We start from the raw sequence: 18953 nt of genomic DNA on the forward strand, positions 1-18953 counted from the left end.
GGCCTTGACAGGGGTTCACGTTGGATATCTCACCACCAAGAGAGGGGGGAAATCTTGTAAATTGCTAGCAAGGGACTGGGGCAGTAGAGGTAGTCATTGGCAGAGCAAAGGAAGAAGAGAAAATATGCGTGTACATACGCACGAGGCATCGCGTCAGGCAACAGGCCATCACCCCCCAAAACCTGGAAGCCAAACAAACATAAGAGCTGCGTGCGTCTCCCACTAGCACGTACATGTATGTACCCACCGCTGCCAGCTCACACACCCAAAAGCACGTCACAGATGCCCAACCACAGCGCCCGAGAGCGACAGGCTGATAAGGAGACAAACATCTACAGTGCATGTAGGCAGCATGTGACGACCAACGAGGCAATCAAGGCCCTTTATAATATACGAACTGGGAGTATCGCCTTGATAAGGAAAGCACCCGTCCTGTAATAAAGAAAGACAGCCAAAGAGCAGGCAGCCGTGCATTTCCCACAGCAATGGATGGCCCTTCAAGGTACAACTACCTACATGTGCACGCCCACCGCAGCCTCGCCTCGCCTCGTGTGGCGCAACCTCGCGAGTCTAGCCTCGCCCTGTGCCACGGAGTTTTTCCGTTGGATTAGAAAGACATCATGCTACCTTACCTTAGTATTGATGGGAGTCATCGATCTCAACCTTACCTACCATACCAACCTCACGCTCTTTCGGCATCATTCACTCCTATCTCGGGCAACCCATTACCTGTGCTTCTCCTTCTGACAGACGACCTCTTGGTGAAGAACCAGCTGCTCGTAACACAGACCGGACCTTTTGCCCGTCACAAGCCAGACTCAACTCTCCCTGGCACCGATCTCACCTTACCCACCTTCTCCTTCTACTGCTGATCGTCAACCATTGCCTGGCTCAACTCTCTCTCTCTTCCTTTCTTTGCGCCTCACAAAACGAACCTCGAGCAATTGCCCCGACTTCGCTTTCTCGCTCCTTCGGCCGCTTCAACAGTTCCATTTCCACCGAGGTCCTTGATGCTGCTGCATCCTTATGCTACAAATCCGACAATCTTCAGCGCCTGAAGTCGCAACAGTCTCGCCACCTCGCTCTCATCACAACCCACAAACCACCACCGAAAAGTCCGAGAAAGCTCCCAAAAATAAACCACAACCATTAAAGAAGCAATCAACCACCATCGCAATCACACAACCACAGCCAGCAAACACAATGTTCTGCCTCCGCAGGTTTGTCTCCCTTCCTCTTGACGAAACCCCAAAAGCAAACTCCGGCTTTTGTCCCAAATGTCGCAATCACTAACCTGACGACGTCTCTTTTTTTTTTTTTTTTTTTGCAGCTGGCTCCCGCTCCTCTTCATCCCGACAAACGCCTCGCCCGCCTTCATCTTCCTCTTCTTCATCTGCACCTACTTCCTCAACCGCCCCTGCGTCTACTGCTCCGTCCTCCTCGTCATCCTCTTCCTCACGTCTTGCAACTGGTCCGACCGCTGCTGCTTCGACCTCAGCAGCAACTGGTTCCTCCCTCGCCCCCCTACTACTACCACCACCACCTTAACATCAACAACAATAACAACAGCAGCCTCCTCCTCTTCCTCCCCGAGTCTGCAACTACCGCCCGACCACGACCATGCCTTCAACGCCACAGTCGTCGACATGCTCAACACCACCGCCAAAGCCGCCGCGCGGGCCGCCGCTGAGGAAATCGCCGTGCTGAGGAACGAGTGGACGGGCTTGGGTGTCGAGTGGCTTAGAAACTTGCTGGGCAAGCGGGAGTGGAGGATTGACTGCATGGACATTTACATTCGATTGTAATGGGGCGGGCGCGGACGGGAGATTGATGGGGCTCACATGAAAGGGAAGAAAAAGAAAAAAAAAAGAGAAGCATGTTATGGATGGATTCACGTGTATGGGATTTCTGTTTAATCACTTGGGGGCCAAAATTGCTGGGCTTGCTTTTGCTTTGTTTGAAGAGCGATGTGTGGATATATATAGCGTTTGTATTATGCATGCATACCCAACTTAATATCCCTAGTATTGATGCTGGCTCATGCCCATAATGATAATACATGCCTAGTTCAAGACTGCCTCCAATTGATCGCAATGCGCTACCTAGATATAAAGTAGGAGACACGGTACCTTTTCATGTATGCCAGTTAAGGCTCCTCTTCCATACCTACCTCAGATAGGGAGAAGAAGCAGCGGAGGGAGATGCCGTCAGTAAGCCGTATCAGCAGTTCGCAGCAATTCTTAAGCAAATGCACAACGCGCAGGCAATGGCATGCATTTCCCGAATCACGCAAGGCTTCGAGGATGAAGATGAACAAGGATGGTAAGTATTCTAGTCTTTGCTACGCTATTGAGTTTCAAGTGATATAAACATGGACAGACATACAACCAGCCACATATGAATTCCCACCAAGCAAATCCACCAATCTCAACTGCTTTTGTCCTCCCCTCCACCATGCATTTTATTCAAAGAAATTCCCTCCATGTCCAAGCAAAAGGAACGACAAGAAACCAAAGCTCAAAGGTCATCGCGGGCGTGTTTTTTATCAGGCATCTGTATCCAGCTCATTACATACAAATTCATGGTATCCTTCATCCATCATCGCTAGGGGTCATGGTGATTGTACGCAGGGGCAACACTCCATAAAAAAATACTTCCAAAGAAGAAAAGAGAAAAAAAGATATTAAACAAGCAAAAAAAGAAAGAGAGAGAGAAAAAGCAGGGAAAAGGAAATCAGCCTCTACCAAGGAAACTTGAAGCGAGAGCCCCATTCCCAATCAGACTGCCCGTGAGTCTGCTGCTGCTCGCCGGCATCCTCCTCGCCCGGAAGCCCATCCAGATAGTGCACCCCATCTGCATCCTTGGCTCCCTCAAAGCTCTCGTCGTCAACCTCTTCATCGCCGGTCTTGGTGCCAAACAAGTCATCGTCGGCTTCCGGCATGTCGGTTTGCGCGACAGTCGTCCTCTCCGTCACCGTGGCCGTCAGCCACTTCTCCACCGTCTGCGGCTCCATGGCGGCGCACGGGTTCTCGCCGTCGGCCTTGGCCTGCGGCGTCAACAATATCTCCACCACGGCAGACGTCGGCGAGAAGGAGACGTCGTCGTCGCCCTCGACGCCCACCTCCACCTGCACCGGTCCGTCTTCGCCAATGGCCTCGCTGACAACCGTCGTCGGCGTCTCGCTGGACTCGGTCAGGACGGGCTGGAAGGCGGCAATGTCGTCGTAGAACGGGCTGTTGACGCCGCCGCGGACCGCAACCGCCACGGTCAGGACGCTCAGAAGCAAAATCGCCAGGTTCCGCTTGTCGTCTAGCAGCGCCTTGAAGGCGTTGACAATCATGTCCGGGAAGCTGCCGGCGGCGAAGCGGCGCTGCTTCTTGTGCTGCTGGCCGAAAGCATCCGTCTGGGCAAAGCCCGTCGGTGGCCGGCCGCCCCTGGAGGCCCTGCCCGACGCCTGCCGGGACTTGGCCCTGTACGTGTCGCCGTAGCCCTCGAACGAGGTGCGCGGCGTGCTTCCGTCCTGTGGCATAAACGAGTCGTGGCCCATGGTCTCGTCGCCACCGGCCGGGTCGTCGAGGTCCTCCTCCGACTCCCGCTCGTCCTCGACGTCCTGCACGCGCGACGACAGCGGGCGCCTGCCAGCCCTGCTCTTAGAGTGGATGACCCTATCCTGGCGCGCCGCAAGCCGCACGAGCTCGTCCTGGAGCTTGGCGTCCATCATGGGCTCAATCTCAATGTCGACGCGCTCCATCTCCTTCCAGCAGGCCTCCCAGGCGCCGGCCCGCAGCAGGCCGTTGCTGGCGTAGACCTTGACGCGGTAGATCTTGCCGGCGCCGAGGGCGTCGAAGCGGATCTCGCAGTGGCAGGTCGAGCACCAGTGCGTCTGCTTCTCGGGCACCCGAGGGCGGGCCGGCGCGTCCTCATCATAGGGGTCGGCATCGACGTCGTCGTCCTCCTCCTCCTCGTCGGCAAAGGGCATCTCGTTGGAGGGGCCCAGGTAGTGGCCGCACTCGAGGATGCGGGCGCGGCGCTTGAAGGGCAGCTCCAGGGCCTCGAGCAGGCGCTCCTCCATGGCCTCAAAGTCGTCCTGCGGGTGCGGCAGCAGCACGCCGCGGTCCTGGATGGTGTCGCCAATGGTGTCCTGCAGCTGGCGCCAGGCCTCGCGCAGCGTCTTGACGCCCTCGCTGAGCTCGCTCGTCTTTGCGTCGTCGAGCACGTCGCCCCAGCACCAGCGCAGCGGCAGCAGCGTCACGTGGAGCAGCACCAGCGGCGGGTCGTTCTTCTTGAAGCGCGGCGGCGTCTTCTTGGGCGAGTACTGCGTCGACAGGTTGGGCGAGCCCAGGCGGGACACGGTGGGCAGGGCGCTGCGGCGGCCGGAGCGAGGCTGGGGCTGGCCGGCGCCGACGACGGAGGGCGCGGGCGACGAGGACGAGGCTGCCGCGTGCTGGGCAGCCTTGCCGGCGGAGGAGGAGGCGGACCTCAGCGACGACCGCGGCTCGTCGTACTGCTGCTGGATGTCGGAGATGCGCGGCGAGCGCAGGCCGTCGTGGGCGGCCTTGCGCGGGTCGCCCTCGGACACGGAGCCCATGGAGCTGCGCGGGCTGTTGTTGTCGCTGAAGACGTCGTCGTCGTGCCCGTGGTGCGAGCTGGTGTCGGCGGCGTCTGCGTGGGACATGGTGGTGTCGTCGTCGTCGTACTCGTGGTCGTGGTCGTAGCGGTAGTCTTCCATGCTCGAGTGAATGGCAGTGTCCGGGTCCTGCTGCCTCGTGCGCCCGGGTTTGGAGGCGGAGAGACAAGAGGATGGATGGATTGGGGGAAGAAGAAGAAGAGGAGGAAGAGGAAGAAGAGGAGGAAGAGGAGAGAAGCGGGACGAGAATCAAGCCGACAGGTGGCTCTTTTCTATCATGTACGAGTAAAGAAGAGGAAAAAGCAAGGGCTGTCGCGTTGCTTGTTGACTGTCGTATCCGCTCTCAGCCCAACAAACGGCCGGTATAACGACGACTGATATCAATCAAGTGGACTGGTGTGTGTAGGAGGTAGGTAAATACAAGTCCCCTCCTACTTGAGTCGAGCGAGGAACAAAACAGAGAGCAATGAACAAGATATGAATGAATAATTACCGTAAAAGACGACAAGAGGGCTAGATACAGACAAGGCACAAGGGGGAGAAAGAGAGGATCAGAGCCCGACCTCGCGTGTGAGATGTGACGGCTGCTGCTAAATAAGGGCATGAGCTGCAGTGCGTGCAGATGTGGCCTAACACGATAGGCCCAGCCACCTCGAGATTGTGGGCTTGGTGATGCTGGTTGCCGGGCCGATGGGGGTTGGGGGTGAGAGCGGCGCTACGAAGGTGCTCGACAGGAGACAGAGGGTTGATGGCGAATCAATTGAGGTGAGCCTTACAGTAACTGCTTGATGATGATGGATTGCTGCAGAGACGGGAGAGATTCTTCAGCATGTCATTGCGTGCATCAGCATGAGTTCATGTAAGGTGTCAAGGTACCTAGTTGTAGAAGTTCAATTGAGTTTGCTGTCAAAGCTTACCGCAATCTTGCATGTACTAGAGGTGCCTACTTTATTTGCTTTGTACACTCCACTGACACAGGCACAGACACAGACGCAGAGACAGAGACAGACATTCAGCAGCAAAAGAACCCAATGGTTTGTGCTTCTTTTTATTTTTTTTCTTTTTACATTTCTCTCCTCTTCCTTCCTGCCTGAAATCCAATCGGTCGATGCCCTTACAGGTTGCAAGTCAACAAAGTCGCCTCATTGCCTCCCCCTGCTGTGCGCGATCCACAAAATCCGGTTTTTTTTGGCTGGCAGGGGCATGAAACGATTGACGAGACGCGGATCGTGGGAAAAGTCGCTGTTTGTTTACAGACAGTGCCTTTGCCGGCAACGGCTGTATTGTAGACGGTGAACCTGGGGAAGTCGTTGAATTGGCTACCTATCACTTGATATCATTTGTCGTGTCCCAATCGGCAGAATTAGATGACATTGATCGATTTGCTAGGTATGGAATTGTGTATAATATTATAGACAACTCTCGTGTATCTGTACCTTGGGTTGAAGCGCGGATTCTTCATCAGAAGCGTGACAGACTAGCCTCAACCCAGCAAGGCGAGCACGTCAACACTCTTCACCGCCAGATCCAGCAACTAATTGGCCGCGTATCTTGCCAAGTCCATGACCACCGGGAATGCAATATCAAGCTCTTTTTTCTTCTATTTTTTTTAAATGCCGATTGTTTTCATTCATCAAGGGGTCCTCCCGTTTAATCAACCGTCATCAGCTTATGACCTGACCCTTGGCAGCCTCTCCCGCATCGCTATCCCGGATTCGGTAATCTGACAGGTGACGATGGACACACTCGCCATGAGACTTGTAAACTCAAAAACTCTATGCAGACTGACGGCTTCATGTTTCCTTTATGTGAATGGAGCTGGCGTTGTGTCAATTACAGCTTGACAGAATTTGAACAAGCTGTGAAACTCCAAAAAGACGGCATCTTTACCGAAGTTTTGTGCCTCCTGCAACAGCACAGCCATCGAACCGTTCGAGGTCGTCGAGTCCTGTGCAACTTGGCCGTCGTCGAGTCATGTCCGAGTCGTACGAATGTTTCCAATCTGCTGTGTGATGATTGTTGCTCTCCAAAAATCATGGCCAGCTTAAAAACTTTTGAACCAAGACTAGATATATTGCGCTTCAACTTTATGCAAAGAAGTAATAAACAGAACAACAGCCTCTATCAAGCGACAGTCTCCCAGCGACTGTCCCCCATATGCATACAAATGATATACACCATTATTCAACCATACAAATCCCTCCCCCCAACGTGTGTCCCAACAGATAGTATACACATACATGTACAGGCCAAATAGAGTACAGCTCATCGACATCAACCCGGGTTTACTTGAGCAGAGAGGCGGCGTGCTGGAGCAGATTCGCCTCGCCAAGAGTGTTCTGGGTGTAGCGAGAGTTGAACTTGATCACGTCCTTGACGCGGTGGTACGTGGTCTCGTCGATCTGAAGAGGCTTGCTGCTGATGTACCAGGTGACGCCCTCTGAGCAGGGCGGTGTTGTCAGAGAGCCAGAGTACCTGTATGAGCGTTAGCCGATAACTCACTATTAGGCGGGAAGAAAAGAAGGGGCTTACGTGAAGATGGGATGAGCCTTGAGATGAGCCTCGAGAGGGGCAAAGACGAGAGGGCCCGTGGTGGTGGCCGAGCCGGGCGTGGAAATCATGCCGACGGAGGCAAAGACGGCCGTCAGCAGGGGATCCGGGAGGCCGAGCTCGATCAAGAAGGAGACGACAGCCGTCGACTTGTCTGTGATGACAAAGTCAGTAACCGAACATGTATAAGACGTAGTAATAAATATAGATTCCATAGGGCTGCATATGAACCAAATGTCTCAAACTAAACCGGGTACTAGTCGTAGTACTAGACTCACCAGGGGCGGAAAACACAAAGTGCGTCTCCATGGGGAAATACTCCTGCTCCACGCGATGCTCGCTGGTCGAATGAAAGTGAAACTGCGCCAGCTTGTACATCTTGCCATCGGCCCAAAGCGTGCCGTTGACGGGCACCTCGACCGTGGTCCCGAGGTTCTCGAACTCGGCGCCGTACGGATACGCGTCGACGACGAACTCGACGGAGCGGCCCTCGATCCTCTGGATGCTCGAGTCGATGTTGATGGGCGACTGGTGCTTGCCCGTGGCGCACAGCGCGTTGGCCGTGGCGTTGAGGCCGTGCCAGTTCAGGGGCCCGTCGAGCGCCGTGTAGCCAAAGGTGCTGATGGGGACGGCGCCCTCGGAGCGCGGGTTGAGGTGCGTTCCGTAGTCGCAGGCTGCCAGCGCCGGGGCGACGAGGGAGAGGGCGGCGAGGGCGAGGGAGGTGAGGCGAGGCATGGTTGGCGTTTGTCTACCTAGTAGGTGGTGGTGATGGTTGGAAAATGGTGTAAGTGAGGAGCGTAGTTGAAGGGAATACCAAGCATATACAATTATATATATATATATACAATCGAAAGCGAGAAGCAAGGGAAAAGACAAGAAGAAGAAGAAAACAAAGATTGATGATTGTATGTAGTCCCTTAGAAACCCCAATTAATAAACCAAGAACAAAGACAAGAGAGAGACGCAGTTGAAGGCGGACTGCTGGCTCTAATTGTAGTCCCGGCAGATAGGAGACGGAGCTTACATCTGGCTTATGATCCCTCCCCCATGCATCATCATACGGGTTCTAGGCTTCTAGCCTCCTCGACCTGCCCCCCCCCCCTGGCCACCCACAAAACCCCGTCGTGTCAGTCAGTCAAAAGCTGCCCGCTGCGCCGTGGACGGAGTTGTCAATCTCCCGGGACACTCGGCCATTGCCAGCCAATCTCGAAGCTTGAAGCCCATAGCGGAAACAACTCGTCACCTTGGCGAATGGCTCCGGGGGGGGAGGGAGGCAGCTTGCCGACGGCGTCAAGGCACGACACGACACGGACAACTCCTGGATTTTCGACTATGCTGTAAGTACGGGGTAAGATAGCCGGCGGCTTATAAGCTTGTAGCCATTGCCGGATTGGCACCGCCACATTGCATGACATTGCCATGCCACGGCTCATCACCACAAGCGCCGGCGCGACAAGTTCAAGTCAGCCACAGCCCATCCTCTCATCCTCTTGTCAAGTCCTCAGTACATCATCATCATATTTGAGTCCGGCAGTGGCTCGTTTTCGCTTCTTCAATTTCTTCTGGTGCTCATTGTTTTCTTTCAAGGCTGACCAGCCAAGAGGCCGCCTCCGCCCAAGGCCCCGGAAGCCCGGGTCCACGTCAAAATTATTAGTAGTAGTAGTCATCTTGAAGATGAAGCATCCGCAAGATGAAACAATCTAGACTCTGTCGAGCTGGAAACGCACTCCCTAGAGTCTGTGTGGAGTCGGGAGCTGTTGCATGAGACAGTCGTCAAACACTTTTATATTTAAGCTTGTCTTGCGCATAGATGGGACGCATCAAGCGATGTATCAGATCGGGCGCTACCAGTGACAGTCTTATCTAGGTACAGTACAGTATCGTGCTCTGATCCTGGTTCCATGTGCCGAACCTCTGTGAGGCGATGGAGTATGTGATATCCCAAGTCTTTAGAGTTGGAAGATGATTCTCCGGAGATTGATGATGGAATGTAATATTACGAAAAAGTGGCGTCTCTGGATGAATGGCACGTTCAGCTCAAATTGATGGCTTCCCCAGGCCCCCTTTTCCGGCTTTTGCAGCGGCAATAGTTGTGCCACCGCGGCGCCTGATCTAAGCCCCATGGAGAGCGCTGAAGATTTTCCAGATTCCAGTCCCATCCATTTCTCTTTCATCCACTAGAATTCCGTCGATTCTGCAGCGGCTGAGTCCGCGTTAGTGCTGCCACATTTGATGCTTAGGTAGGGAGGGTCTGTTCGCGCGTCGGTCAAAGCCCTGCCCACATGCTTGCGATTGGAGATGCATGGGATTGACATGCCGTCGTTTGATGTCTGTCTGACTCGGCACGTTTTGGCTGGGGATCAAATGCGCAGGGTCCTTTCTTGGCAGGATATGCGGGGGGTTCAACCGATTGAATGGCCTCAATTCTAGCTCTGCTGGGACTGCAGGTTGGGGATTTACGATGGAGGCGGAGGCCATCACATATAAGCCGCCTACATGGATCTTATATGCGAACCACACCCAGTAAAAAGCCATTCATCACACTCTGTTCAGTCCAGTTTTTGCATCCCCTTGATAAAGTACAATTGATACTATTGATGAAAGCATCAGTATCTCTAAAGCATTACATGTTTGGCTCACAACCTTTACAAGTGCAGACGACATTCAAAAAAGTCAAGTAAAACCTTCGTCGTCATGAACATGCATTCAGCTCTTTCAAAATATGCTCGACATTGTACAGATGCCTGCTGTGCTTGACATTGACATCTCTCTAGCACAAGGCGACCTATCTTTCCTTTCTAGATGCGGGAGAGTACAGATCTTGGCAGTGTTCCATGCCCAGTCGAGCGGTTTCACAATCGGCCTCAGCTTCACCGGATGCCGCGAAGTGGTCTTGGCTTGGCCCTGGTGCGTCTCCTCTTCAGGCGACCCGAGTAATAACAAGAGCCAGGGAGTTTGCTGCTATATATGGCAAGGCCCAGCCAGAGGCCATCTTGGACCTTGCGAGTCTCGACCTTGCCCATCTACCCGAGTGAAAGGGAACAAACCATACAGAATCACAGCGAATGAAGTCCATTATTCTGCTGGGATAACTATGAGAACATGAACATCATGCTACACGTGAACGTCAAGGTAGATACCTCCTACAAGGTACCTAGGTATGTCCAACCACAAGTACAAGTATAAATGTCTTCAGTAAGCTGCGCCAAGGGATTTACACCAAGATGAATGCCAAGGAGGCCATCGCAAGACCAATCATGCAGTCATACTGCCCCCAAAGGTAGCACGGAAGACGTGCATGCATGTGACACATGTGTATATAGCCATAGTTTTGCAACTCTGCACGGTTTCCTCAACAACTGGGGAACATGGCCGCTGAGGGCATATATCGACGCGTTCAGACTCCTGCTAGGACGTGAGTCACCTGAAATTCTTCTCCTGCTACACTATACAGATTTTGTAAGCAACAGTTCAGTCCGTTTGTATAAGAGTTCTCCATGTCGTTGCGAAATGGCAATCAGCTCTTTCAAGCGTCGCTTCAGGCTGGCTCATAGCATCAAGCATCCCCTCGAAGCGACCAAGCCACCACCTTCATCCCGATTCCAACGTGCTATTTACGCCACAAGTCTCTGACCTTTGAAAGGTCGTACGGGGCTCGGCTTTCCCATTCCCATCTACACCACGGCATCATCCATTCACAGCTCGCAGTAAGACTGAGTGACGGTGACAATTTCGGTCTGGGTCGGAGTAGAAGCCGTAACGGTAGTGGCGTGAATGCCCCAGCAAGAGCAAGCAGAGGAGTAGTGAGCAACGTCGCAGGGGTCGGCATAGTTGGGGATGGCCGTAGGAGTGACGGTGATGGGAGCGGCATTGGCAACGGCGCGCTTGGCCTTGGGGGTCACCTCGGGGTCGACAGTGATGGTGATGGTGGTGGTGCTGAACAGGAATGTTAGCGATGGAGTTGCTTACTTGATACTCAGGGGTTCGATGCGATTGTGCTGAAGATTTGGCATGATGCCATAAGATGGGATCGGAGCCGTGGACATACGTAGCCTTGGGAGTGACAGTGGCCTGCATAAAGCTAGAGCAGTCGGACTGGCGAGAGGTGATGGGCAGGAGACCCTCGCGAGTGCCGGTCACGGCACGGGCGCAGTTGTCGGCGTTGCATCCATTGGTTCGCTCATTAATGAGACCAGCCATGGCGGCGGCGACAAAGGACAGGACAACAGCGGCCTTCATGTTTGCGGTGTCTGGGCTTGTCTCGAGGGAAGACGGGTGCTGTGATGAGCTTGAGGTTGGCCGGCACGGGAATACAGAGAAAAGCAACGACAACGGGCTGAGCGAGACGACAGGTCTATATAAGCAAGCAAAAAGCGCCGACACTGGAGTGGAGGAGGCGAGAGCGAGCGACAGCTGGACAGGACCGAGCTGGACCCCGGATCAAGGCCGGGATGAATGTCCATTCCACGAATCCCTGCAGACGCTCACGGTGCGACCAGCCGAAGCGGAAGCGCATGGCCTCCCTGCCAGGCTAGCAGCAGTTCTTGGGAGTCAGACTCTCAAAGGTCCATGTCCACCTAGTATCAGGGCTGAGGACAGTGGCATGAGGCGGAGATGGCGAGCAGTCCGGCAAGCAGTCTGACTTCGCGTCGAGCAGTCTTTATCACCGGCCTCAGCATCTGCCATCCTTGTTGTGCGTATTTGCGTAGTGAATGACCTCCATGACTTATAGGAACGCGTCCAGAACGGAGAGAGACTGAATTAGACAGGCGTGGATGCCTCGTTCGGTGGCCACGTTGGGGAAGATGGAGACGACGCTGCCTCTCGCTCGCAGCCAAGAGTCAGCCAGACTATTGAAGCCGTGCCTGTGAGACGGACCAGGGCCCCTGTCCGTCAAGGTCCATTGAGCAATCAAGACAGAGAGACCCCGGCTAATGTCAGCTGCTGAACACGATCCCATCATCGAACGCTTTCCTGGCTGGGATGTAGTAATATGGAAGTGTGTCCGTAGGATCCGTTGCCAAGGAGAGCGGGAGGGCGAGGCCATGTCAGGCCGTATTCTTCTCTGTTCTTGCTTGGTTTGTGGTGTCATGTATGTAGTCATCGTTGACTTTTTCGTGGAGGCTCGATCAATGTCAGTTTGTTCCGGCTTTGCCATCCACATCTTCGAGCCTCAGCTTGAGATGTTCGGTTGCCGGCAAAGGAGGACACCGATTAAGAGCCAGACATTGACGCCATGGATATGTTGATCTAGTTTGGGCTCGAACATTCACCACCAGCCTCTTGCAGCACGGCTAGTCGGTCAGTCATCATGACCTGTGCTCATGCTTTGACGCCAAAAGGGCCCAGGACTCGGCGACTCGTCTCGTCTGCCTTTCTGTGCGTGTCTGTCTATACGTCAGTGTACAAGGCGTCCATCTCGTATGCGACGACGAAGCAGATGGGATGTCAAGATGAAACCCATGCCATCATCAATAGGCGGAGACGTGGTCTTAATAGCCTGGTGAAGCTGTGTTCGATGCAGGTGGAAATTGGCCGTCCACGGCTGGATGATGCGAGCTTGAGGTCCAATATCCTGCAGTGGGGTCTCCCGGGTGCTAGAAACCGCTAAAAGGGCACCTAGCCAACAGCGCTACAGCCCGCTGTGGCTATTCTGACAGCTGGAAGTGACGGGACCTGGATCGGATGAAGTTTGATGCTGGAGTTGAGGCGGAAATGACCTTCAACCAGCCTCAGCGTCAATTCGACATCGCTCAAGCTCTGACAACGTCCATCAGCACGAAGAATTGGAGCAACATCACAAGCCAAGAAGAGCGAACAGACTAGAATTCACCTCCATGCTGCCGGATAAAGACTTGCCCCCAAGAAAAAAAAAAAAAAAAACACAGCACGAAAGAGCACATACATCATGTCAAAAGTTCCCATGCCAAGGCGCCGCCTAGAATAATCAACCAGGGGCACATCCATGCCTTTCCCGCGTGATGACCCTTGACAGTCCATGCCCTGTCTGAATCGCCAGCAGAGCAAATGTGAACCCTCTGCCGCACGTGGCGGCCACGCTTCCCACCGCTTCTCGATGTGAAAAGTCGTTCCGTCCGCAGAGAAGCACGGATACCAAGACAATGATGGATGGAGCTTTGTGGCCTACGAAATAAGACGAGTGCGAGCATTACAGTACAGGTAGGGAAAACCTCATACAAGACGTAGAATAACCAATAGTAGGTACTAGGTAGGTAGACTGGCTCTCCTGCATTAGGGAGGTATGTAGGTGATGCATGTATCAGAGAGGAGCTGAGTGGCCACGATGCAGTCATCATCCGCAATTTCATGTACCTGCTATTACTACCACTCTCTTCTCCCATGCCATTCCAAACCAACAAGAGACAATTCTGCCACTCAGCGCTTTTCCAGTGCAACAGTTGATTCTATGTACCTTGTCAGCGGAAGAGATTGTTCAGACCCACAAGTGTGTCCCGGCAGCATCCGAGCCGAATCGGGCAACGCGCACGCCTATCGATCGCGGGATCCAGCACCTGCCAGTGGTTCATGTCTCACAAGACAGGCGAAACCATCGGCGTCCGAGCGTCTGAGACTCTCAAGCAAGGATAGACTGACGATGACTTTGACCAATACACTGGAAAGTAAGTATATGTATGAACTGAGAGGCCGGACAGAAAACGGTGGAGCTACTAGTGGAAAGGACAAAAAAGACAAAAAATGAATGCTTGACCGAGACAGGGGTCGAACCTGCAACCTCCTGATGTACTTAATCGTAGTCAGACGCTCTGCCATTGAGCCACACGGCCATTTGAATTCGATGTGTTCCGACTGCCCCAAACCGCCACAAGAAGTGAGAAGGCAGAGAGACGGGCCAACCTGCCGAACCGGCTCCCATTTGCATACCCTGCAATCGAGCAGACTCGAGTTGAGTTATGATGATGCGCCTCTACTTTGTTGGTTTGAATCTTATTTTGCTTAAATAAATGAAAAACAGGCGGGGAGAGCATCTTCGCTTGTGTAGAAAGGGCAACGCCAAGTCGGTCGCTGAAGAATTGAGCAGAGCTAATCAGACCTGCATCGAAGCGACAACAGACCAAGAATTGGGCGGCAACTGCAAAACAATGTAGTATTACCTTTCTGTCACATCTCTATACGGGGTGCAACTGTCGTCCTTCCACACGGAACAATCCGCTGAGTAAACAGCCTGATCCAAGAATAAGCTTATAAGCACCCATTAAGTGGTAAAAGTACCTCTTTCGAGCAGTGGCAGAAAGCTGGTGTAAGTAACATCGTATGGAGATTGCATGCATGTGTGCAACATTCCTTTGCGAGAGTGATATTTGTCAACTGCAACTTGATTTCTTCAGCAAGATATTATAGCATGCACCGTTTGAATGGTTGGATTACATGACAGTGGCATAGGTAAGATAGGTACAGAAAATACCACACGACTTTAATCACAGTCACTGCACGGTTGAATCCGAATGTCTCACAATACACATTCAAGAGACACACATCGCTCTTGGGAATTTGGAAAGAAAAAAAAAAGTGGACGAAAAGTTTCGCAACATCCCAGCAATTGTTGCGAGAAACACCAAAAAATTGACCGAGACAGGGGTCGAACCTGCAACCTCCTGATGTACTTAGTCGTAGTCAGACGCTCTGCCATTGAGCCACACGGCCTATTTGATGCAAGGGGGCTGGCATATTGCCCACTCTAAAGCTAGCGGCAGCTGCAATTTGTTCCGGACCAGCTGAGTTGCCTGCATGCACTGATGATGATCAGCTTGAGAATACAGTAACCCAAGTCGCCTCATCTACCTATTTCATCAAATAGGGTTATGTCCAATTCGGTATGCGGTCATGCGTTTTATATTACAACGTACTAGTAAGAAACGCCATGCTATGCGATGCTATCAAACAACAGCCTCCTCCAAGCGGGACAAAAGAGAATTAGGGTAGGAAACTCTAAGATAAAACCTTCTATAGCACAATCATACACTTCCTTAAGTCCTCTTCGCCGCAGGACAAAAGTAGTGGCCAGGTCTACCTCCTCTCATCTCGGTATAGCCAATCCCAAGCCCAGTTCGACCGGCCACATGGTCACTAGACCCATAGAATCCGTGTGATTCCTCCTCAATCCGATAGTCATCCGGATCTGTGATTTCTGACGCCCGGAGCAATCCTATGCTCCTCATCCACTGGTACGCGAGCGGCGGTCGGGTGGCCACCTTCGGGAGGTCGGTGGGCGGAATGTCTTGAGCATTGTGTATAAGAGAGTCTGCTGCCAAAGTGGCCGCGTTTGACGTCCCTGCCAGTTCTTGCGCCAGCGAGCTCGCCTCAAGCTCTGAAGACGCAACGCTGAGCGGCGACGGAGAACTCAGCTGCCTCGGGGATGCATCGTTGTTGGCCGTGGGCGATACGACGTCTATCTGCCTTGAATCCGGTGGGAAAGCACCGTCAGTGTTGGCGTTCCGTGTCAAGACTTGGAGCGGAATGCCCTGAGCACCCCCTTGCCTCCCAAGCGCTCCTTGTATCAGAAAGTCGCCAGACCTTGTCGCGATACAACCGTTCCGCCGCTGACGATGACGACGGGTTGTGGATCTGTCCTTTCGACGTGTATGTGAACGCCGCGTCGACGCTTCAGTCGAGGCTGTCCGGGAGCTTCGGCTGCTCAAGCTTGACAAGCTTGTCTGCTTCGTTGCCGTTCTTGATCGAGATGATTTGGAGTTTCGAGACATCTGCGCAGCCAGCCTGTCGATGTGCCGGATCATGACACAAGCCGCAGCAATCACCAAGGCCAGCAGGGCGATGGCCCCTCCAATGATGCCTCCTAGCTGAGTTGTCGAGAGAGTCTCGTCATTGCCATCGTCTCCCGAAGAGGGTACATACTTCGGAACAGAAGTGGGTGTTGACTCGGCTGCTTGGCTGTCACTGTTGTCATTGGTTCGGCCATCCAATGAGCCGAGATCGGATGGGACACTCGCGCCATGGACAGTAATTGAAGTTTTGGTAATTGTAGTTACCGTGCCGCTTGCCGTTGTGGTAATGGGCGTCACCATCGTCTCGGTGACTGGATGGGTGGAATAGCATCGGCTGACACCACAAACCAGCCCATCAGGACAACATCCAAAGCCAACAGACGACGGACACAGGCGTTGGCCGTTCGGACAGGAGTAGATAGATGATGATGATGATGCGGATGCAGTCTCGGCGCTGCTTCTTGTTGGGAAACAGCCGCGTGACGTGCAGTCATAGTTGTTCGGGCAGCAGTTTCCACCCAAGCTCGCCGGACACAGCTTCATGTTGACGCCACAGACTTTGTTTCCCCGCTGCAGTAAGGTGGCAGGCTCTGTGGTCTGTGGTGGCTCGGCCCTCGATTGACTGCCACCATGCCGTCTGATAACCAAGGCGTCCACGATGAAGCCATGGATTACCGCAAGAAGAACCAAGCGGGAGAGTGCAGACGCAGGCACAAGCATAATGGTGGATGGCGAATGTTGGCCGCAGAAAATCACCTAAGGTCGGCCGGTAGATATAGGAAAGGCGACGTAGCGTTGATCATCCGGGATGGAGTGCTAGGCTTGGATGGGGAGAAGAGGTATTATAGACAAGGCTGTTGATGAAGAGCGTCCCGTTGACGGGGTCCAAGAACACAGCAAGGGAGATAGTTGAGCTCTTGATCTCGCAGAGCGCTTATCGCGTCTCAGATGGAAGTCTCTGTCGGTCTTATGAAGCCACCATGTCGATGGTTCACCAGACGCAACGAGGGGGCCGGCGACTATAAGGTCTGGCCATGTCGCGATAGCTACCAAGGTACAGACACGAGGCTGAACATCGAGGCTGTATAGTATCAGACGAAATAAGCGCCCTGAGATCGCAGATCGAGCGCATTACCGCCGAATGGCCGGTGGAGATGCTGGCAGGAACCCAGCCAGCAAGCAGGCGGGCTCCCGGCTTCGAGAACATCCGCCAGTATATTCCTCACCACAGCAGTCGAGCGTGGTTCCATTGCAGGACTCAGCACCGAGGCTGAGGTCTGCAGTGTGGCAGCAGTACCCATCTGCACCCATCTGCACTCATTCGACCCTTGCCACTCCTCGTCCCTGCCATTGGCTGCCCCAGTGCCGTTCGCATGGCTCCCGGCTGATGTGCCAATCGTGGGCGCCGTCTGGTGATGTCGAGCGTCCTTCTCCCCCACCCTCTGGCAGTTCATCGCACAAGGCCGCCAATAATGCAACGCTGCGGGAGAGCATCCCACTGCAGTCAAGTATGCCAAATATAGCTCATGGTACGAAGACTTTTGTGTGTCAGAAGGCTGGCCTTACTGCAGCCACGTCAACTGGCAGCAGAACAAGGTAGGGGATGATGGGGCTGGAGGCAGGGCAACGCAATGCGAAAGCCTCTGTTGACGATGCTGTCAGAGGGGCAGCTGAGGAGAGCAAAGATGAAGCCACCTCGTCGATGGATGATACGTTGCTCTCACTGCCTAAGAGTGCATGAGGTGCGCTTTGGGTGCAAAGTCCAAATTCTGCTCCTGAGATGCTTCGTCAAGAGACGGCAACCTGACCGCTTGCATCTTCCCTTTGATGTGGCCGTATTATCTAATCGGGGCAATGATGATGCGCAGCAGCCGAGCGGGAAGGAGGAGCCCACGGAAGGTGCCACTTTGACCACCTGCACTCAGAGCCGCAGCAAAGAGCCGTCTGTCGATGCTGAGATCTTTGCCCAGACACATCACGAAAGAATCATCAGCCGACCGGCGGCTGTTCAACCAACAGACCGTGACAACTGCGGCGGCCGCATTATGGAGAAGCTGCAGCGGATGACATACCACGATAACAATCGGCCGACGACGAGCGGACAAGGCCAAGCAAAGGAGAAGCGACAAGTGCCGGGCATGTCGAAGAGATCGGCCCCCTCACGCGACGGCAGACGCTCGACAAACGCTGTGGCAAGCCTAGGATAGATCTCGGCGAAGAGGGCCGACCCGTCGCTGTCGATACAAGCAAGTACAGCATCCATGCATGATGACTTGACTTGACCCGTACATACATGTAGCGGCTCAGGCTCTGGCCTCTCGAGGGCAGCCGATGTGACTTGATTTGACAGACAGCATGTCACTCGCCTCCCGGTACTGAGTACTAACGCATCATTACTGCTGCTGCTGCTGCTGCTATTGCCACCTTCTCGTCTGAGCAAAGGCACAAGCTAACAATAACTCCTCAGCAGTCCGCCATCCCGCCGTCCGTCGCATCGACAATCGCTGGAGTCGTCTTCCAGGCCCTCGTCAGACTCGCTGCGAGAAGAAAAACGTGGAGAAAATCCTCTCCACGAGCCAAACCCGCTTCCCCGCTCCAGTAGCCCATGGCTGACTCAAAAAGCTTGCGTTCTCCTGGACCAATGTCAAGGGGGGCTTGAGGAGAAGAGAGGAGACGTCTGGCGGCCTGCGACCAATCATACCGGAAGCGGTCATTTCTCCGTCTGTGCTGCGGAGTAGACACCAGTATGAGAAGACCTGGCTGTACCCCAGGTTTGTGCTTCTTGTGCAACGCACTGGGCCATTCAGCAGCAGAGTACATACCTCCGTAGAAAGCAGACAACACGGCTGGCCCGGCCGACGGAACCGCAAAGGACTGATATCGAGGGCCATGGCATTCGTCAAGCATTGATCATCACAAGGCCTCTCCTCCGCCCCCCTTATGCAGGACAGGCTGAAATAACCGTAGGAGTATTCGGTCCTTGCAGCTGGCCCGTCCCATGCTTAGAAGCACGA

At 53.8% G+C, this 18953-nt stretch overlaps 4 protein-coding genes across 4 annotated transcripts; 1 reads left to right on the forward strand and 3 right to left on the reverse strand.

Annotated features, from left to right (window-relative positions):
- Positions 1 to 1203: 1203 nt before the first annotated feature.
- TRIREDRAFT_112068 (uncharacterized protein) lies at positions 1204 to 1805 on the forward strand (the record flags this gene model as incomplete). Its single annotated transcript, XM_006969401.1, has 3 exons — positions 1204 to 1220; positions 1331 to 1507; positions 1595 to 1805. 3 exons carry the CDS (start codon positions 1204 to 1206, stop codon positions 1803 to 1805), a joined length of 405 nt encoding a protein of 134 aa, XP_006969463.1.
- A 602-nt stretch (positions 1806 to 2407) lies between these two features.
- Positions 2408 to 4729, reverse strand: TRIREDRAFT_124058 (uncharacterized protein; the record flags this gene model as incomplete). Its single annotated transcript, XM_006969421.1, has 1 exon — positions 2408 to 4729. The coding sequence occupies one exon, from the start codon at positions 4727 to 4729 to the stop codon at positions 2741 to 2743; it is 1989 nt and encodes a 662-aa protein (XP_006969483.1). The 3' UTR covers positions 2408 to 2740.
- Positions 4730 to 6912: 2183 nt separating this feature from the next.
- Positions 6913 to 7912, reverse strand: TRIREDRAFT_70090 (uncharacterized protein; the record flags this gene model as incomplete). The annotated part of the gene is made up of 3 exons (XM_006969422.1): positions 6913 to 7102; positions 7160 to 7331; positions 7456 to 7912. 3 exons carry the CDS (start codon positions 7910 to 7912, stop codon positions 6913 to 6915), a joined length of 819 nt encoding a protein of 272 aa, XP_006969484.1.
- A 2960-nt stretch (positions 7913 to 10872) lies between these two features.
- On the reverse strand, positions 10873 to 11416 carry TRIREDRAFT_124059 (uncharacterized protein; the record flags this gene model as incomplete). Its single annotated transcript, XM_006969423.1, has 2 exons — positions 10873 to 11113; positions 11226 to 11416. 2 exons carry the CDS (start codon positions 11414 to 11416, stop codon positions 10873 to 10875), a joined length of 432 nt encoding a protein of 143 aa, XP_006969485.1.
- Positions 11417 to 18953: the final 7537 nt, after the last annotated feature.

This window comes from Trichoderma reesei (assembly GCF_000167675.1).
Source record: "Trichoderma reesei QM6a unplaced genomic scaffold TRIREscaffold_32, whole genome shotgun sequence".
Taxonomy (NCBI): domain Eukaryota; kingdom Fungi; phylum Ascomycota; class Sordariomycetes; order Hypocreales; family Hypocreaceae; genus Trichoderma; species Trichoderma reesei.